General features: G+C 38.5%; 1 protein-coding gene across 1 annotated transcript in view; it reads left to right on the top strand.

The window, feature by feature from the left end:
• Window positions 1-13,702, top strand: part of RAB10 (RAB10, member RAS oncogene family) — a 78,159-nt gene extending 64,457 nt beyond the window's left edge. Inside the window, exons 3-6 of the mRNA XM_047853267.1 lie at window positions 37-175; window positions 5,120-5,209; window positions 5,715-5,816; window positions 11,091-13,702. Of these exons, the coding sequence (XP_047709223.1) occupies window positions 37-175; window positions 5,120-5,209; window positions 5,715-5,816; window positions 11,091-11,174 (415 nt within the window). The 3' untranslated portion in view covers window positions 11,175-13,702. The remainder of the gene's footprint in view (window positions 1-36; window positions 176-5,119; window positions 5,210-5,714; window positions 5,817-11,090) is intronic.
• Window positions 13,703-15,900: the final 2,198 nt, after the last annotated feature.

Raw genomic sequence — 15,900 nt, 5'->3', positions numbered from 1 at the left:
AAAATGCTCAATACAAATTATTGCTGTTTATTTCAGGGATACGGCAGGCCAGGAACGATTTCACACCATCACAACCTCCTACTACAGAGGAGCAATGGGTATCATGCTAGTATATGACATCACCAATGGTAAAAGTTTTGAAAACATCAGCAAATGGCTTAGAAACATAGATGAGGTAAGACCTAGAAATTGTATAAACCCCTTATAAAGACACATTTTTGTGTTAAGAATAAATATTCTAATTGATGTTTAGTATATAATGTACTGTCTTTATTAGTTATTTCTCCTTTTTAAAGGTTAATGTTATATTTTGCCTACCTTTGTCTTAAAGTTTTGGGTCTGTCTAGAACCCTGTCCAAGGCAGTTACTAACTTACCCAAAACCTTTATGCAGCCATCTTCTAAGGTGGCCCCACATAGAAGCTACCAGTGGTTTTACACAGCTCTCTCTAAATGAATTATTTCTCAGTGAATTTTTATTGAATGAATGAATTACTACCTTTTTCAGTAGTAATTTAAAAACAACAGAAAGGTCCTATCACTTCTAGACATTTTGAAAGATACAGAGTAGTAATGTGTTAAAAACCTAACCAAGAAAATAGAACCATACCATTGCATGTGAACATGTGAGTTTTTATAAGGTAAAATATGTGTCAGAGCATGTCTGCTTCTGTGCTGCAGCATAGGTAGCTTCTTGTTGAAATTATTTTTCATGTCTTACTGCTGCCTTCTAGACTTTTAATTTCATTAAGACTAATAACTCTTTAAAGCATTTTTGGCTAGGTACATGAAGATCAAGGCTTAAGCCAGCATTAGACACAAGATCATGGTATCTTCAATGGTACCAGTCCTAACAGCTCATTACTACCTTTTCCATCGCTACAATAAATCTTCAAGGAGAAGCCTGTTAGTATTTAATAATCAGTTAACAGTTCACAGATTTTTGACACAAAAGGCTCCATTTTCGATTTCTTTTAGCCTTTATTTTATGATTCAGCCAAGTAGCATGTGTAGTAGGAGTAGTTTATAAAGAGACTGTGCAGTGTTGTTCTAACAGCAACCAGTTTTCTGAATTCTGTGACATGAACTGGATGTCCTACAGTTCAATGCCATTCTGGCTCCACAAGTTTAAGGACTCAGTCACACAAGACTGCCCTTCCTTCAAATGTTAAATCCTGGTTCCCCAGGCTACCCTCACTTCTCTCTGACTTGGCTACAAATTTGGGAGTTCCTAGGACCCACTTTTGGCTCAGTAGTTGGCTAGAATGTCTCACAGAACTCAAGAAAGTGCTGTATTTACATTTATTATTTTATTATGAAGGATACAGTACAGGAACAGCTAAATGGAAGTGATGCATAGGCATATAGGTATTGGGGTTGGGGAACACTGCTTCCAAGCCGTCTCTGGACATGGCACCCTCTGGGTATTTTGATTTGTTCAACCTGGAAGGTGCCGTAACTTCATTGTTTCAGAGTTTAATCCAGGTTTTACTGTATAGGCATGGTTACTTAAATCATTGACCTCTGGTGATTGAACTTAATCTCTAGTCCCTTCTCCTCATGGGAGATAGGGGAGTGGCTGAAGTTCCAATTCCTTAATTACATGTTTGGTTCCTCTGGTGACCACCTTCTATTGTGAAGCTCTGTAGGCACCCTCTGCCCTAGTCTTCATTAGCATAAACTTAGATAAGCAGAAAGGGTATTGTTACGAATAACAAAAGACAATCTGTCACTCTGGAAATTAGGAGTATTGTGCCAGGGGAGAAGGACCAAATATGTTTTTTATTATATTACAGCCTTACATACTTAACTAAGGCTGGATGGCTTAAGTTTCCCAACATGAGAGTTAAGATACATAACTGACATATATAAGCCATCTAACATATTGGTGGGAGCACCTCGATGGCTCAGTCTGTTAAGCATCTGACTCTTGAGACTTGATTTCCGCTCAGGTCATGATCTCTCAGTTCTTGAGATTGAGCCCTGTGTTGGGCTCTGCACTGACAGCACAGAGCCTGCTTGGGATTCTCTGTTTCCTTCTTTCTCTGCCCCTCCACTGCTCATTCTCTCTCTCAAAATAAATATACATTTTTTTTTTTAAAGGAGTTCTTATCTCAAAGAAGAATGGTGCTGCCTAATTTTCACTTTTTTGTAGAAATTAAAGCTTTAACTAAATGAAAAGAAGCTGAACTGATCCAACAACATTTTTACTTTTTTAAGGAAACTTAACATTTTTTTTTAATGTTTATTTTTGTGTGAGAGAGAAAGAGATACATAGCATGAGCAGGGGAGGGGCAGAGAGAGAGGGGTAAACACAGAATCTGAAGTAGGTTCCAAGCTCTGAGCTGTCAGCCTGGAGCCGGATGCGGGGCTCGAACTCATGAACGGTGAGATCATGACCTGCGCCCAAGTCAGACGCTCAATCAACTGAGCCACGCAGGCATCCCGATCCAACAACATTTTCTAAAGGATTATATATCATGATCAAGAGGAATTTACTTAGGAATGCAAAGGTGGTTTAATATAAGAAATCAATCAGTATAGGGGCACCTGGGTGGCTCAGTTGGTTTAAGCATCTGATTTTGTCTCAGGTCATGATCTCACGGTTTGGTTTCTGAGTTCAAGCCTCTTGTTGATCTCTGCACTTACGGTGCAGAGTCTGCTTGAGATTTTCTCTCTTTCTCCCCCCTCCCCCCCCACTCTCTCTCTCAAAATAAAATAAAAAAGAAGTCAATCAGTGTAATATACCATATTGATAGGAGGCAAAGAACCAGCACCCTTTCATGATAAAAGCACTCCACAAACTAGAAATAGGAGAAAACCTCCTTAGCTTAATAAAAGATGTCTGTGGGGTGCCTGGGTGGCTCAGTTGGTTAGGCGACCGACTTTGGCTCAGGTCATGATCTCACAGTTCGTGGGTTTGAGCCCTGCGTGGGGCTCTGTGCTGACAGCTGAGACCTTGGAGCCTGCTTCGGATTCTGTGTCTCCCCCTCTCTCTGCCCCTCCCCAGCTCACACTGTGTGTCTCTCTGTCTCTCAATAATAAATAAATTAACAAACATGATTAATAAAAAAAGATGTTTGTGAAAATCCCACAGCCAACATCATACCTGCCCCCTGCAACTAAGAAAATGAGAAGTATGCCACCTGTAATTCTTAATTGTAGTGGAGGTTCTAGCCAGGGCAATTAGGCAGAGGAAAAAAAGGGGGCTCCCAGATTGGGAAGTAAAACTATATTTGTAAATAATGAGATTTTGTATATAGAAAATCCTAAGGAGTCCATACACATACACCAAAAAATAAAACTGTTAGAACCAATAAACACACTCAGTAAGCTTGGAGGAAATAAGATCAGTATACAAAAATCAGTTGTATTTCTATACACGAGCAGTGAAAAATCCAGAAGTGAAATTAAGGGTATAATTGCATTTACAGTAGCATCAAAAAGAAGAAAAACAATAAATTAAAAAAACAAAAGAGGAAAGCTAGTTATGAAAAATGTAACCAGACATGTACAAGACTTAAATACTGAAAAAATGTTATAAGAAATTAAAGAAGATCTGAGTAATTGGAAACATACTTCGTGTTTATGAATTGGAAGATAAAATTCATATGGAAATGGAAGGGACCCAGAATAGCCAAACCCTATTGATATAAGGAATGACATTTATGCCGAGACCTGAAGAAATGAGTACAAGTGACCCAGAAAAGAATGGGGCTAGTCAAAAAGAATGTGATGGGTTCGAATTTAAGACCAATCAAATCTCAAATTACTCCGTTATCTAGAAAACCTGTACCTTGGCTGCAGAGACATTCAGGGAAAGAAAGGTGTGTTGGGCCAAAGATAGATGATTTGCAAATACTTTTGGTATTCCGGGGGTTGGTTGCCTTTTCACTCTGGTAGTGACCTTTGACACACACAAGTTTTTAATTTTGATGAAATATTAATTTGCCTATTTTTTCCTTTGTTGTCTATACTTTTGGTGTCGTATCCAAGAAACCATTAACAAATCCAGGGTCATAAAACTTGTTCCCCTGTATTCTCTTTTATGAATTTTACAGTTTTAGGTCTTATATTTAGGCCTTTGATCCACTTTGAATTTAGTTTTGTATATGGTGTAAGTTGCGGGTCCCAACTTCATTCTTTTGCTTATTGATATTTGGTATGCCCAACACTATTTGTTGAAAAGACTTCTTTCCCCCATTGAATGGGCTTGGTACTCTTGTCAGAGCACTTGTCAGATGCATGCAAGGGGTTATTTCTTGGCTCTGGATTCTGTTTTATTTGCGTATGTTTTTTTATGCCAGTGGCACACACTGTTTTGATTATTGTAGCTTTGTAATAAGTTTTGAAAGCAGGAAGTAAGTATGAATCTTCCAACTTTGTACTTTTTCAAGATCATTTTTGGCTGTTTAGGGTCCCTTGAGGTTACATATGAATTTTAGGGATGGGTTTTTCTATTTGTGCAAAAGATGTTACTAGGATTTCAGTGTGCTCTAGCAGTATAGCTTTTTTTTTTTTTTTAATGTTTATTTTGAGAGAGAGAGCATGCGCAAGTAGGGGAGGGGCAAAGAGGGAGAGAGAATATCCCAAGCAGGCACTGTGCTGTCAGCACAGAGCCTAGAGTGGGGCTCAGTCTCTCAGACCGTGGTGAGATCATGACTTGAGCTGAAGTCAAGAGTGACTGAGCCTCCCAGGCACCCTAGCAGTATAGCTTTTTGAGATTTTAAGGGCTCTATAGAATTTATAATTAAGGCTTCTACAGGGTAATACATATTCTCCAAAATCATCATCCTTCTTGGATTTAGATTATGCATAAGAGATTCCAGTTTCAGATCTTTTGCCTAAATCTTCTCTTTTGGTGAGAATATATTAGAAACTATACAGCCTCTTATTGGGGGGAAATAATATTTGACAGCAATATTAGGGATTGTGTTTCTTTTTCTAAGTAATTTATGAATTTGTATAGGCCTTAGCATGGGGATGATTTCAGGACGATTGCTTTAAAACTTTCAGATTATAAAAATGACACTGAAAATTGAGAAAAATAAAGTCATTTTTAGAGAATATTAAGCTATAATTGGTGGTAGTGTGTAAATTTAAAATTTTTTCCATTGTAGCATGCCAATGAAGATGTGGAAAGAATGTTACTAGGAAACAAATGTGATATGGATGATAAAAGAGTTGTACCTAAAGGAAAAGGAGAACAGGTAAAAAGCTCTGAATGAAACTAATACGCTTTCTTTGTAAAGATGGTATTGCTTTAGATTGGCTGGTACTGGTAATGGAGGATGCTGAGCTATTCACAATGTTTTATAAATGCTGTGGGAAACAATAGTTTATCCTTTGAGTGAATTTTTTCAGTGCATGTCCAACACGTATGGGAGAATCAAACCTGTGGTGGTAGTATTGTTAACCTTATTTAAATTACAAAGAGGTTCTCAATTTTTTAACTTCAGACTTTAAGTACCTCACTTAGGCTATCTGAAGTAAACTCCTGAAGTGAGAAGAGGATTCTTTTAGTATTTTTGTTTACTTATTTATTTTTGAAAGAACTTGACCATTTGAATCTTGACCCATCGAAATAACTTTGTTTTATATAACCTAGTAGAGACTGCCGCCTTTAGAATAATATTTTTTCCTCCAGGATACTAACGTCAGCAGTCAGCACCCTATGCTTGATAATTTTATGATGACCTTTTGCTTCTGTTTTAGATTGCAAGGGAGCATGGTATTAGATTTTTTGAGACTAGTGCAAAAGCAAATATAAACATCGAAAAGGCTTTTCTCACATTAGCTGAAGATATCCTTCGAAAGGTAAGATCATATTTTTACTTTTGAATTCTAAGGTGCCAGTGTCACAATTGAGCATTTAGTCTTTTTTGAAGTACTAGATTAACATACAGAAAATTAGATTTGGGTGGTATTGTTCGTAACTGTTTACCTATCACCAACATCTAACCCTCCAAAGTGAAGTAGGACCTGGGGAGAACAGAGAGCCACTAGAAATCTGTGGCTTCTGGTCAGTGGTAACACTGTTCTGAACTCCCACACTGACTCTCAGGTCCCCAATTTCATGCTCCTTTTTTCAACTTTTTGTCCGGTCCATGGTGTTGTGGCTCTTTTGTTTACTTTTGGACTCATTTCTCTTAATACATTCTTTGCATTTCCATAGGTAATTTCTTAAAATTTAAGCTAATGGTGATTTGTACAGAATCATTTTTTTTCTATATAGTCATTTCTCAGATGTGCCAGTAAAGGGCACATATCTGTTATATACTGAATAAATACAGTAAATCCATCTCTGTATTTCTTTTAGCCAATCATTTCAATCTGTGATGTGTTAAAAATGATAAAATGTAATCTCAGGGAATTAACTTTGCCTCAAGATTAGTTTCTGGGTTTAATTTGTGAAACTCACCACTACAAGTAACTTGTAGCAAAATTGGGAAATCTGATTTTCATATTTTTCCTCAGGTGGTTAGATACAATACACAGATTTGGTTATGAATCCTGAGTTCTCTATTCACTCTATAGTACATTTAAATGCACATAAAAACAGAACAAATCTGTTTTTACACAAATCCTATAGGAGAAGCAAGCATTGTATAGGAGAAAATTTAATTGCTCTGGTAACTTTTCTATTTTTATAATTGAAATAATATTTTTTTTTTCAAAAAACCAATCCCGGAATTTATCATTTATGTATATATAATTTACGTGTGTGTATATATATACATACATATATATAAAACATAAGGTGTAATAGAAATGGTATCTCAAATACAAATCTAGTGAAATTTCAGAGAAATCAAACAACTTACTTTTGTATATAGCAAAATGTAGTTGTCAACTGTAATTGTGTGTTCAAACTGGAAAAAAGTCATCAGTTATTGCTATTCAGAGTGACTGTAAAACAAACTAACAAAAATGAAGTTAAGGATATAATTCCATTTACAGTAGCATCAAAAAGAAGAAAAACAAACAGTAAATTTAAAAAATAAGAAAAACCAGTTATGAAAGTAAAATACTAGGTGGACAAGGAAAAATGTTTGTACTTTTTAATTTAAAGTTTATTTATTTTGAGAAGGACAAAGCACAGGCGCTGAAGGGGCAGAGAGGGTGGGGGAGGGAGACTCCCAGGCAGGCTCCACAGTGTCAGCACAGAGACCAGTGCAGGGCTCAAACTCATAAACTGGGAGATCCTTATCTGAGCCGAAACCCGGAGTCAGACAGTTAACTAACCAATGGAACCACCCAGGCACCCCAAAATGTTTGCATTTTTAGTTACATGAAGGGAATAACAGGGATAGAAAATTTTTTTTTTTTTATTTTTTTAAATACTTATTTTTGAGAGAGAGAGAGCATGCGACCATATGTGAGCATGCGCGAGCAGAGGAGGGGCAGAGAGAGAGGGAGACACAAAATCCAAAGCAGGCTCCAGGCTCTGAGCTGTCAGCACAGAGCCCAACGCAGAGCTCGAACTTGTGAACCGCGAGATCATGAAGATGGACTGAGCTGCCTAGGTGCCCCACAAAATACTTTTTAAGTTAGTGATAATATACTTTGTATTTCAGAGCCTTGTGGGTCACAGTGAAAAATTATTCCAGTACCCATAAGATTTACCATAACACTTGTTAATATTCTTTTGTGTTCTTTCTCTTTCTGGATTTTTTAGTTTTCTCCATGGTTTCTGATTTCTTTCTGTCCATACTGTAGCCCTCAACTTCTCACTAATCTTGGCATTTTTAAAAAATGCTTATATAATCATATAATCTGTTTCCCTATGAAATAGGTTTTCCTTGTTCTCATATTAAAGGCTCAAAAGTATGGATACACCAATACAGAAAGATCTCAGTCTGGAGTCTTCCCCATGTAGGCAGGCCCAAATGTGAGGTTGCATTTTTTTTCTATGCACATACATAATGCTTTTCATTGTGGTCAGGTTATGAGTTAAAACATCAAACATGAACTTGTTTTACATTGGAATATGGGAAACAGGAGTGATGCTTGAGAGAGAGACAGAGAGCAAGCAGGGTAGGGGCAGAAAGAGAGAGAGAATCCCAAGCAGGCTCCACACTGTCACCATGGAGCCTGATGTGGGGCTTGAACCCACACGAAATCATGACCTGAGCTGAAGTCGGACACTTAACTGGCTGAGCCGCCTAGGTGCTCCAAGAAAAATTAACTTCAGAGTGAAAGCAATTTAAACCATTTTTTAACTTAATTATTAGACTAAGTAATTCATTCTCCTGGTTCAAACATTTAAAATAAAGAGAGTGAAAGTACAGAGAAGTTTCCCACTGCATTCCCCCAACTCCTCATTTCTCCCCCACAGATAACCAGTTTAACCTCTTAGTTATTAATATAGGTGTTAATATGAATATATTTTTATTCCCACTCTTTGGGTAAGGCAGCGTGTACACTGTTTGGCACTTTAAATGTATACGTAAAGTCCACTTTTTAAATAATTGAATGCTACTCCCTTGAGTTGATTTGTCATAATTAAACAGGTTTTCTCAAGGACATTTGAGTGATTTTCAACCTTATGATCTCATAAATTGTATTGCAGTGAATAATCCTGTATTTAAATCATTTTGTAAGTACATGATTATGTGCAAATATATGAAGGACAGATACCTGGAAGTGGCCAAAGAGAAAATATACGTGTTTTTTAATAATTGTGATACATGGCGCCACATGCTGTCCTGAGGGTTGTTTGTACCCATTAACATTCCTGCTAGCAGTGTATGGGGACGTCTGTTTACTCACACTCTGACCACATAGTGGGTTGTAAGACCTTCAGATCTTCCCCAACCTGACAGGTTTAAAAACAAGAAACAAAGGTGGATTTAATTTGCAGCTCTCTTGAGTAAGGTGAGCATTTTCAAAGATCTGTTTAACAATCACTTTTGTATTGCCTTTTATGTAAACTTCTTTTATTCTTTCCCTCACTTTTTATTTTTAAAAAAATTTTTTTTTAACGTTTATTTATTTTTGGGACAGAGAGAGACAGAGCATGAATGGGGGAGGGGCAGAGAGAGAGGGAGACACAGAATTGGAAACAGGCTCCAGGCTCTGAGCCATCAGCCCAGAGCCCGACGCGGGGCTCGAACTCACGGACCGCGAGATCGTGACCTGGCTGAAGTCGGACGCTTAACCGACTGCGCCACCCAGGCGCCCCTTTCCCTCACTTTTTAAATGTAGTTATTGGCCTTTCTCTTATTCTTGGCTGGGAACAGCTTGGAGTTGTACTTAATAAACTTGATTAATACTTTTGGCTCTAAAATGTTTTGCTCTGCATAGAATAATTCCCTTTTTTAGGGAGTCTCTTTCAAGGCTCTAAGTTAAATTGTGAAGGGATGGACTGTGAATGAAGTGCTAAGTGAATAGATACAGTGACCTCCCTGCTTACAAGCACCCATGTTTGTTTGTTTTTAAGCACCCATGTACTTTTAACTGACCCACACCTGGAAGTTACCAGAGAAAGAGTATTTCCTGTGCAATCATATTCTTCTGCTGTGGGCGAGGTGCTGACTGGCCTCTTTCTCTTCTGTTCATTTTTCTCAAGATCTGCAATAGGAATAAAGTTAGTTCAGGAAAACTCACAAAGGTTTTTTAAATGCAAAGCTTGTAGCTATAACGTACAATGAGGAGAAGAATCCCATAAAGCAGTGAGAATAGGTAGGTGACCTCGAAGTGCAAGTTGAAATTTCACCTCAGTATTAGTTAAGCAGGTGTCTCTTGGGCTACGTGCCTTTAAAATATTTTGTTTCCCCCCCTGGGTTACCTTAACTTTATATTGTTTCTAGGAGAGAATATATTCCCAGTTACACCCTAGCTTTTAAATTTTCACTCATGATGAACTACTGTTAACACACAAAACAATCTGGATACATTTCCCAGACTGATACTGAGTAAAGGGAGTCATGCATAAAAGAATACATAAAACATGGTTCCGTGTATATGAAGGTCAAGAACAGAAAAAAACCTAATCTCCGGTGACAGAAATGAGAGTACTGGTTACCTTTAGTAGGGTAGTACTGGCTAGAAAGGGATATAAGGGAGCCTTCTGGGAGTATTACATTCTAGATTTTGATCTGATAGTTTCACATTATATACTAAGCACAGTTAAGATTTGGTGGCTCAGCCGGTTAAGCATCTGACTGCGACTAGGTAATGATTTTGTGATTCGTGAGTTCGAGCCCTGTGTCAGGCTCTGTGCTGACAGCTCAGAGCCTGGAGCCTGCTTCAGATTCTGTGTCTCCCTTTCTCTCTGCCCCTCCCCTGCTCGTGTTCTGTCTCTATCAAAAGTAAACATTAAAAAAACAAAAAAAAAATTGTATACTTTACTAAATACAAGCTGTTGCTAAAAAATGTTCCTTTCATACATACAGTGTAGGCTGTCCATTGAGAAGATGATATTCTTATGATTTTAAAAGTACTATTTAGGATATTGGGGAAATACAGGAGTATTCATAGAAGAAAATAAAATCACTCAACCCCACTACCTAAGGGTTACTGCTGTTGACATTTGATGTCTCTCCTTTTGACTTTTTTCTGTGTCCATCTTTAACATGAATTCTACAACTTTGTGTTCTGCCCCACCCATTTCCTTCCACTTAATGTTAGCATATCATTGTTGAGACTGCCTTTTTAAAGGTATGGTAAAGTATCACAAGCTTCAGTCTCAAAAGGCAAGTTAACTAGACAGAAAAGGGCTGGTTCACTTCCCTGAGGTTAGACTCGACCCAACATTGGTTTTATACATTTGCCTGATAATGCTTTTTAAGTCCTAAACACTCAGGGGTCAGGGCTAAGAAAAACCTCTGTGCAAACAGCAGAAAGGATATTGGAAGCTTTATTAAAAGGATGCCAGGAGGCCTCTAGACATTCACAGCTTGGAGTGAGCAGGCAAAATGTAGATCAGAAACAAAGCTGCCAAATGTTTACTTTTTGCGTGGGAGAGAACACCTATCTTATGTGACCGTAATTACGTTTTGTTACATTTATGAGAATATTTGTGTTGAATCTTGATTTTTTCATAGCAGTGTTTATTCATGGGTTACTTTCCTTGTGTGTGTGTTCCAGACCCCTGTAAAAGAGCCCAACAGTGAGAATGTAGATATCAGCAGTGGAGGAGGCGTGACAGGCTGGAAGAGCAAATGTTGCTGAACATCCTCCTGTTCCGTCAGTTGCCATCCACCACCCTGTTGGCTCCTCTTGCTGCAAAATAAACCACTCTGTCCATTTTTAACTCGAAACAGATACTTTTGTTCCTCATCTTAATTATCCAATCCACCTATTTTATTTGTTCTTTCATCTGTGACTGCTTGCGGACTTTATAATTTTCTTCCAAAAAAAAATGTATAGAAAAATCATGTCTGTGACTTCATTTTTAAATGTACTTGCTCAGCTCACCACTGCATTTCAGTTGTATTATAGTCCAGTTCTTCTTATCAACATTAAAACCTATAGCAATCATTTCAACTCTATTCTGCAAATTGTATAAGAATAAAAGTTAGAATTAACAATTTTATTTTGTACAACAGTGGAATTTTCTGTCATGGATAATGTGCTTGAGTCCCTATAATCTATAGACATGTGATAGCAAAAGAAACAAAAGCCAGGAAAACACTCATTTTCGCCTTGAATATGTAATGGGATTAATTTTGTCCTGTGCCTTATGTGGAAAGGAACTGCTTTGGTTTTTCTTTTGTTTTGTTTTGTGTTTTGTTTTGTTTTGTTTTGTTTTGTTTTGTTTTGTTTTGTTTTGTTTTGGTGGAAGCATGTGCAGGAGACATACATATCATCCAAACATAAACCATTCAAATGTTTGTGGTTTGCTTGGCTATAATTTTCAAAGTAGTTAACTGAGGACAAAGGGTAATGCAGAAATGATAGCTTTGGTTTGCTGAGTCTTAATTTCAAGTGGCCTTGATACTTCAAACTGTTCCTGCCACCGGTTCTTCTGTTTGGCCACTTTCTCCTCGCTGTCTTCCCGCATGCTGCTTTATTTGCTCCCCCGCCCCCCACCACCACCCAATGGTATGAGTTATTTAAAAATGAAAGGGGCAAACTAGTAGGTTTTTCAAGTTTAACATAAAGTACTGATTTAACTTGCTAAGTAAACTGAAAGAGAAATTCTAACTGCCTACTACTATCTAATGTCTTTCCCTCATTTTCTCTTTCCCCTAAAACTTCTGCCCCAGGTTCCTTCATCAGCTCTTTTACTTCATGCTCCTCTTCCCTCTCTGTTCCCTTTCTATCCATTGAGTTTATGAAATGGAAGAGTTAATTGCATGCACTAGTGTTTGGAGGGTGTTGTGGTTTGTCTTTCTAATTAGGTGTATAGCCTATTCACTTTCCTAGAATAAATCTCTTAACCTAAATTTGAAGAGTCTCCATTTTGGCAACTCCTCTAGCAATTTGGTAGCCCAGTAAAAGTTATGTTTTTTGTTTTGTTTTTTTTTTTGTTTGTTTGTTTGGTTGGTTTTTTTTTTTAAGGTGGGAAGGAGGAGTGAGATTTATTAACATGTTTGCCAAATATACTGAGATTTGGCCTTTGAAGAACACTTTTTCAGTGTTAAGTTGTCTTTACCTTAAGATTAGAAGTACTTTAGAGTATTATTAATTTTAAGTCCTATCTTCACACCCCTTTGGAAAACTTGTATTACCATGGATTTGGGAAAAGGACAACAAAAGGCTTTTCATGTACAGATCAGATCTCCGGCTATCTCTAACCCTGTCCTTTTTCACTTCATTTTTCTAGTTTCGCTTCATTGCTTATCATCAGGATAGGGTAAGTTAAGTTTGCTACGCTGCTAGCATCCTAAGATGATACCTTTGTTGAAATAATTGTGAATAGCATGATTCATTTCTAGCAGAGGCTGAGTTTAGGACAGCAGCTTCCATTGAAAAGTCTTTCTGTGTCGTGGGTAGCATTTTAATGCCCTCTTGGCTCACATCACCAACATAGGGACGTATCTGCTCTGAACATCCATGAATTTTTCAGATAGTGCCCTAAAAACAATTTTATATGCCTCACTGGTGGTTGTTCTTAGGTTTTTTCCTTCACTTGACTTTATCATTGTTTACTAGTAAAAGCAGCATTGCCAAATAATCCCTAATTTTCCACTAAAAATAATAATGAAATGAGGTTAAGCTTCTCGAAAAGTTATAGGTTAAACCTACTGTCGTTAGATTAATTTTAGTGTATGTGTTGCTTTCCTTTATCTGGAATGTGGCAATAGCTTTTTTATTTTTTAACCCTCTTTAATCCTGATTCAATTCAGTGACTTAAGGTTTGAGAGCTAAACACTGGGATTTTTGGGTAACAGACTGACAGTTTTGTTGTTTGCATAATTATAATCGGCATTGTACATAGAAAGGATATGGCTACCTTTTGTTAAATCTGCACTTTCTAAATATCAAAAAAAAAGGGAAATGGAGTATAAATCAATTTTTGTATAACCTGTTTGAAACATGAGTTTTATTTGCTTAATATTAGGGCTTTGCCCCTTTTTCTGTAAGTCTCTTGGGATCCTGTGTAGAAGCTGTTCTCATTAAACACCAAACAGTTAAGTCCATTCTCTGGTACTAGCTACAAATTCGGTTTCATATTCTACTTAACAATTTAAATAAACTGAAATATTTCTAGATGGTCTACTTCTGTTCATATAAAAACAAAACTTGATTTCCAACTGTGTGGCTTGGTTTTCATTTATTTATGGAGTTGGAAGATTACTTCTGAAAACAATGCAAAATAGCAAACTGAGTATCAGAGGGGCAGAAAGTTCAAGAACTACCTTTGGTAAGAAACTGCTTAAAAAACGGAGCTCTCTGGGGCACTAAAGCAGCATCGTCCTGGTGTCCAAAGAGACGCCACGGTCATAGGGTCATGGTCCCTCTGCGGCTGACAGCGCTGGACTCTGCCGAAGGCCAGCTGCCACCGAACTCAGCAGACTCCCCGGGGGCACCACGGTGGGCTCCCGCGCCGGAGGGCCGAGCACTTGGCGACAGTGACCATCCTCTTGTCCGAAAAAAAGTATTTCCTTTTTTGTGAACCATCAGCAACAGCTTTGTTTTATAGAGAGAAAACGCTTGATCCCGTATTAGGGTGTTACTAGTAGAGATAAATGTTGACGAGATGATCTCTGCTGGCAGGGTAATGAGTAGTTTTCTCCTACTGCGATGTTGATAGGAGCCCCCGAGCCCCCGGGAGTGTTTTTAATGCTTCCCCATTCACTCCAACTGTCTCTGTTTTGTACGTCTAGGATGAGGCCCACAATTCTCTTTTTGATATTGGTATGGGAAGATAGAACACGGTCTCTGCCCTTAAGTGTATGATTTTGTTTAGAAAGCAAAAGCAGTAATGAGGTAAGCAGACGGAAGAGCCAACTAGGGGCGCCTGGCTGGCTCAGTCGGTGGAGCACGCAGCTCTTGATCTCGGGGGAGTCATGAGTTGAAGCCCCACATTGGATGTAGAGCTTACCCAATTAGATGTGATTCAGGTTTTAAGTTCTGTATAGTATTTAAAACTTAAAAAAATTTTTTTTATTTATTGTTTTTGAGAGAGAGAGACAGCAAAGCAGGGAAGGGTCAGCGAGAGAGGGAGAAACAGAATCGGCAGCAGGCTCCAGGCTCTGAGCTCTCAGGACAGAACCCGACGCGGGGCTCGAAACCACAGACCGTGAGATCATGACCTGAGCTGTAGTCGGCCGCCCAGCCGACTGAGCCACCCAGGCGCCCCAAGTGCTGTATTAATATTAAAGAGCAAGTTCAGTTGGTGGGTAATAGTTGGGGTCGCTTTTGAGGGAATAGGGACATGAATTGGTTCTTAAATAAGTGAATTGTTTAAGGGGGAGGGGAAGGAGGGTCCACAAGTAAATTTGTAACAGGCTTTGCTTACGTGAGAAACCAGAAGCCCAACCGGCTGATGATTGGCAGTGGGGAATCCTGGTAAGCTCTCGGAAGTGGCAAGAGAGAAGTGTGTCTGAGGAAAACGAGTCTGGAGGTGTTGGAAACGGGGAAAAAGCAGGAGGGTCCTAGAGATTGATCACCTAGGAAGTTAGGTGAATTGAGATTTGAATAGGACCAGGCTAAAATGATGGCAGAGGGCAATGCAGGGTTTTCAGTTCCAGTAGGTGAAAGGGAAAGAATATTTCTTGCCTACCAAGGAGCCTGATAGATACTGTGACGTGGTTCTACATTCTTTGGGTTATGTCCACAACTGCCTGGTGAAATGGTATCCATTTTACAAAATAAAACATCTCAGATTAAGTCTTACGGTTGCACATCCAGTTGGTGCTGGAGTTGTGTTTGGAAAACAAGCGTGATGCCAGTTTTCCTTCTTTTCATCTTCACTTTACCAGTTTCTCAGGATAAGAGTCTTAGGGTTCGGTTATAGTGATTATAATGGGGGTGATCAACATGTGCCAGAGCCCACAGAAAGAGTGCTGGAGTGTAGTCTTAACCTAGTTTTTAAAAAACAATTTTATTTACTTAATCTCTACACCCAACACGGGGCTCGAACTCACAACCCTGGGATTAGGAGACGCGTGCTCTTCTGACAGCCAGCCGGGTGCCCCAGGTCTTACCGAGCTAATGTTAACCATTGAGCCTAACCTTGACACTTTTCTAACAGAGTAAAGTCCTTGTTAGTTTAAACCTATATTCCCCCTTGCCACCCGACCAATTTTATGTTTCCTCCTCCTTCCAGACGTCTTTAGCCTGAAGGTCAACAATAAGGCAGTTGCTTTTCACATTTCTCTTAATTGGCTTTCTAAGGGTAGACTTTGAGAGGGACCTGGGTTGCTTATGAATTGCTACCACAAGTAATGGTGAAATAAAATACAGGAGAGGGGAAGGAAGGTAGCTGGATATAGTTTTTGCCAAATTC

This window comes from Prionailurus viverrinus, chromosome A3, assembly GCF_022837055.1.
Source record: "Prionailurus viverrinus isolate Anna chromosome A3, UM_Priviv_1.0, whole genome shotgun sequence".
NCBI lineage: Eukaryota > Metazoa > Chordata > Mammalia > Carnivora > Felidae > Prionailurus > Prionailurus viverrinus.
Note: the sequence above shows the minus strand (reverse complement) of the source record. Positions and strands in the feature narration are given on the sequence as shown.